The following is a 5633-nucleotide window of genomic DNA, read 5'->3' on the forward strand; positions in this document are numbered from 1 at the left end:
GTGTCATTATTGATGAAAAACTGACATGGAAAAATCATATAAATGGTTTAAGAACAAAAATAGTCCTGTACAAAGTAAGAGAACTGTTCAATGATAAAGCACTGTTTATGTTGTATAACGCTATAATTGTTCCACATTTAATTTATTGTATTGAAGTATGGGGTAAAACTTGTAAAACTACACAAATCCTATTTTTATTTTACAGAAAAGAGTTATAAGAATTATTACTAGAAAAAATTACAGCCATCCATCGAATACATTGTTTCATGATTTGAAATGATYAAAATTCTATGATTTGGTCGATCATAATATTTTGCTGTTAGCTCATACCTTTCGACATTCAAGTAAATTATGTTAAAAGAGAGAGTTGTTATTATCTTAAATGATTTGAAATGTTTGTGAAACCCTGGTTTCGTACGAGCCTGAAGGAGCGATCCACTTTAATCCAGGGAATAAGATTGTGGAACGGAAGATGAGGTCAAAAATGACAGATCCTTGTATATATTGAAGAGAATGATAAAAACTAGTTTTCTGAAGAAATACTGAGAAGTATGAGTGATTTCATGCTAACTGTTGTTTGACTTGATGTTTTAAATTTTGTTTTTAGTTCATTTTTAAGTGTTTTAAGTTGTTTTGATTTTTGTTGTATTTTACTTTTCTTTTGAACATATTTTAGGTACAAAAAGGGGCAGATATAAGATTTATTCTTCTTCTGCTGCCTTTCATTTTATTTGATTTTATTGTGATGGCATATTTTTTGTACTTTAATTTGTGTTACAAATGAAATGGTTGTACTGAAATATACTGAAAATGCAGGAAAATTTTTAATTTTTTTTCCTAAATCCTAATATTTCCTTATTTCATTGTATTTTTTCTTTATATTGTACATAGAACTAATTTTGATTTTAAGAAATGAAGTTTGTTTTTTAGAAATGAATTAAGTTTGAAATTAATACTATAACAGATAATTAAACAGTAATGTTTCACAGTAGATCTAAAAAAAAAATACAAGTTAAAAACAAAGTTGTTTTGTTTTATTATAGTTTTTTCAATCAATTATAAAATAGCCATTTATTGTATCTGTAGATATTTACACATAAACAAATGGTGCAAAATTTACTTTGACATTATCAAGAAAGTATATCTTTATCTTGTCACTTAGTAACATGAAACATTTTCTCATTTTGACATCATAAGCTGTTAAATCTACTCACAATATACAAATAAGTATTGCAGGTAAATAACATCTGTCATAACATTCTTTCAAATCAAAAAATACAATGGCCCAGATTTGTACTCGCACAAAAAATATACACAAAATGTAAAGTGATATGTTGATGAGTAAGTGGTGTAGAGAACCAAATCACCAACAACTCTCTTTCATCATCAACCCAAGACAACCTTCATTATTCATAAACACAAACAGAGAAAAATAAATGACTGCAATCAGCGACAATATTGGAGTTATTTTATTATTTATTTCATTCAAACTCTGGTGCAATAATACAGCACGATTGCAGCCCGGACATCACAAGTTCCTCTTTTTAAATTATAACATAGCAGCTCAGATTTCTTTACAAAAAAATTTTAATAAAAAGTAAGACTTATTTTTGTTTTAGAGGGGGATCTATCATATCCTTACCAGAAGAATTTTACCCAAGAATTACCTTATATACACTATGATACCTTCTCTTATAAAAATATGCATACTGTATAGTATGCTCCAGAAAAAGAATTGGAATGAAAAGCATTTAAAGTGTAGAAAATGTGGCAGTCAGAACAAAAATCAACCAGTGTGAATTTGTATTGTTTTTTCCACTGATGCCAACTAACACCGCCTGAATGTGACATAAATAAACAAAAAGACAAATAAAACATTAAAGCACCCATCCTAGAACTCTGGGGAATACTGCTGGATTGATAAATCAACACATTCAAAGCATATGGCTTGTCTGGTTAAGAAGGCAATTCAAGAAATAAGGTTAGTAACTGAAAGGATCCGTGTCACGTGAGACACGTGGAGTCAGGTGGAACGAGCATCAGCAGAGCAAACTGAGGTGGGAGGTGTGCTCAAGTCAAGGCCAATATTTGCTCCTTCTCATCAATTACAACACAAAAGGCCAGTGCCTGAGGAAGCTGGTAAAGTCTCCTTTGTGTTGCAGATAATTCTCCTGCAGCCACGTCTTATAATTTAACAGATCAAAGAAAATCTGGAAGGCGGAGAGCTCTGCTCTGCTTCCTTAATGTCCCTGCCGGAGACGAGTTACTTTAATCCAGGTACTATTTGAGGAAGCCTTTATAAAGGAGCTGCGAGCGACTGGTCTCTTTCTCATTCTCCAGACAGAAGAGCAGGTCCCGGAGGTTGACTCTTGTGATCCGCTGTCTCGTGAACTGTCTGGAGCCTGCTCCACTTGAGCCCCCAGGCTGGGAAGGTCCTGACCCAGCACCCTGTGAGCAAATATCAGAGAACCACTTAGCCTTTTACGGGCTTTTCTTTTTTAATCACTCAAAACATTTCTATGCAAACACAGTGATCCTTAGCAAAAGGTTCCAAACCCCCTCACCTCGGCAGTCGCACCCCTGACCGGAGAGTCAGCTTTCCGTTTTTTTCTCGGGCCAATTGCTGCCAGAGCTGTTAGGTTGGCTTCTCTCTGCCTGATCTGAGCCTCCTTTAGCTGCTCCATCTGGAAAACACACACACACACACACACAGCCACCCACACACATTATTCACACAAGAAAGCAACAGTGCAGAGACTTATTTTAGCATCTAATTACCTCTTTGGCCTTCTGCTTAAGTCTGAGCTGCTCGGGGTCTTCTTGTCGCGACCTAGACTGCAGGTAATGCAGAGGACATTTTAATATTTCAAGATGGATATGTTCAATTCATTAAATCCTGCGTTTTATTCATTCGCTCACTTACAGTTTGCATATCTGTTGGCTAGCAGCAGAGAAATTATATTTAATGTCAGTGGCCCAAGATCACACACTACCCTTATCTATGCAAATATAACTGTAAGAATCTGTCAGTTTTTCTGTATCCCTGTGCAAATTATGCTGAGTCATTCCACATCAATTGATCCAAGTGTTCACTTTTTCATTTTCCTTGAACATTTCATCTAAACTGATCCCAAATATTAAAGTCAGAGGAGTTCCTTTATTTTCAGTGGGTGACTCACCAATGATTAGATATGGCTCCATCAGGTATTATTTTAAGTTTAAATTTATTAGTTTAGAAATTGTTGGTTTTTGGAGAAAAAATATTAAAAGCAAGAGAAATTTTATGATATTTAAGTTTCTATAATTGAATAAATCAGGAATCCTAAAAACTGAATCTGTTGTGACAGTAACTCAAATACACAGAAAGTTGTCTTTGCTTAGCTAATGATTCTTCCAAAACAACTGGAGTTTGAGTTTTCTTTTAAAACCATTTACAGTTTTCAGCTCATTTGGTGGCAGGATTAGGATAAAGTGAGACAATTTTGGTGAGCCTACAAGAACTGTAGCTTCAGTTTTTTTTTTTCTTAGCCGACAGGAGTTACACCTGATGTCTTCTGCTGCTGTAGCCCGTCTGATTCCAGAGTGGACATGTGTATTCAGAGATGTGTTCTACAGACATTTCGTTTGCAACAAGTAGTTGTTGTTGCCTTTCTGACCCCTGCAACCAGCCTGCCCAATGCTCTCTGAAATTAACCAGGCTTTTTTTAACTACCCAACTGAAGCACTGTTTTTTTCCTCTTACCATTTAAAACCAAAAGACGGTTCTGAGTATTAATCCAAATAGATCGCATAGTTCGCATTGAGTACTTTGTTCTGTACAGAGTTGAATGTGCTTCACAAAAGTTTGATTTACTTGGACTTAGCGTGCGTTGTTTAAGTGTTCCCTTTATTTTTTTTTGAGCAGTAGTGTTCCCTTTATTTTTTTGAGCAGTGTATTTTCCAACTGCATAAGATTTAATGCCAACAAGCATTGTTACAATAAAGAAATAACCTACTAAATCCAAATTTCGCACTCAATTCTTGTTCAGCAATTACTTTCTGGCTCATACAGAGCTAACAAAATGAAGTGTCAAACTAAATCAAGTAGGGGTGTCCAATCCTGGTCCTCGAGGGCCACTATCCTACCTGTGCTGGTGCAGAGGAACATTTAAAACATGTAGGATAGTGGCCCTCAAGGACCAGGATTGGACACTCCTGGACATGAGTCTTTTAAACCAGTGTAACACCTGCAAGTGAGTCCCTGGGTTCCTAATGTTTATGTTCTGTCTTCTTGTGAATGGGTGTTTTGAACTGCAATTTCATTGTGCTCTTATCTCATCTTCTTATCTTATCTTCTTTTATCTCATCTCATCTTTTATCTCATCTCGTCTTCTCATCTCATCTTATCTTCTTATCTTATCTTCTTATCGTATCTCATCTTATTTTCTTATCGTACCTTCTTATCTCATCTTATCTTCTTATCTCATCTCATCTTCTCATCTCATCTTCTCATCTCATCTTATCTCATCTTCTTATCGTATTTCATCTTATCTTCTTATCGTACCTTCTTATCTTATCTCATCTTATCTTCTTATCGTATTTCATCTTCTTATCTTATCTTCTTATCTTATCTCACCTTATCTTATTTCATCTGGTGTAAAATGCACTCAAAAAATTTTGATAGAAGGTTCCACAGGGATGGTGTTTATTCATCGTGCATAACAACCTTTCCACATAAAGAGTCTCTCTACCTTGGCAGCCTTCATGAGCATCTCCGTTTCTTCTTCATCCTTCCGTTGTTTCTCCATCTGATCCAGCTGCTCGAAAAACTTGAGTTGTGCTCTCACGTTGCTGACCTGCTCATACTGCACGTCCTCCTAAAGGTTGTATGGGAAACAGGAATTAAAAGAAAAGGCAGAAATGAAATCGACAACTTTATTTGGGTTGAATTCTATTTGATCTGATTAGTATTTTTAGCTTTTACAATATTTGTTTCAGTGCAACTTGAAAAATCCAACTCAAGTTACTGTAATCCATTGCCACCTTAAAACTTGTATTTTTCTGCTGCGCCACATGCGACGCCTTTTCCAAGAGGACCCGCAGCCGTTGCTGTGTAGCTTGGGATATGTAGTTGATCACATTTGTGCCCAACTTGTTGACGCCAAACTTCTTACCTGCGACAGGAAGTGAGTGTGGAAGAAAAAAACAAACATGAGTCAGCCTAAAGCAAAAGAATGTTGTACATTTGGTCACAACACTCTCTCACCAAATTCCAGAGCTATCTGAGTGAGCGAGGAGACAGAAAGAAAAGTCTCGTCTACACAGGACCGAGTCACCATGCCGACAAGCTGAGAGCTGGTAGCCATGATACGAGCGCTCTCCTCCGATAAGTTGACTCCCGCCATGGAAGCCACATCGTTGATGTCATCATCGTCCCTGTCACGTTAAAATTAAGTCAAAACAAAAAAAGTAACAGTTTTATTTTGCATACTTATTTATGTTCTTAATTCCATCTGTTTATTTTTGCAAGAAAGAAACTAGTATTAAGTGCAACAATGTGTTTGACAATTACTACATTTATAATAAATCATTATGCCTATATGAGCTCTTGTCGTTCCTCAAACTACTTTTGCCAGAGAGCAGCAGCTGGACAG

At 36.0% G+C, this 5633-nt stretch overlaps 1 protein-coding gene across 1 annotated transcript; it reads right to left on the reverse strand.

The window, feature by feature from the left end:
- Positions 1–1446: 1446 nt before the first annotated feature.
- On the reverse strand, positions 1447–5415 carry LOC106519044 (transcription initiation factor TFIID subunit 4; the record flags this gene model as incomplete). Its single annotated transcript, XM_014010543.1, is given in 6 exon segments — positions 1447–2448; positions 2565–2684; positions 2779–2835; positions 4731–4856; positions 5023–5153; positions 5246–5415. Coding segments are annotated over 6 exon segments (772 nt in total), but the record flags the coding sequence as incomplete, so codon positions are not given.
- Positions 5416–5633: the final 218 nt, after the last annotated feature.

Source organism: Austrofundulus limnaeus, unplaced genomic scaffold, assembly GCF_001266775.1.
Source record: "Austrofundulus limnaeus strain Quisiro unplaced genomic scaffold, Austrofundulus_limnaeus-1.0 Scaffold70, whole genome shotgun sequence".
Taxonomy (NCBI): Eukaryota; Metazoa; Chordata; class Actinopteri; order Cyprinodontiformes; family Rivulidae; genus Austrofundulus; species Austrofundulus limnaeus.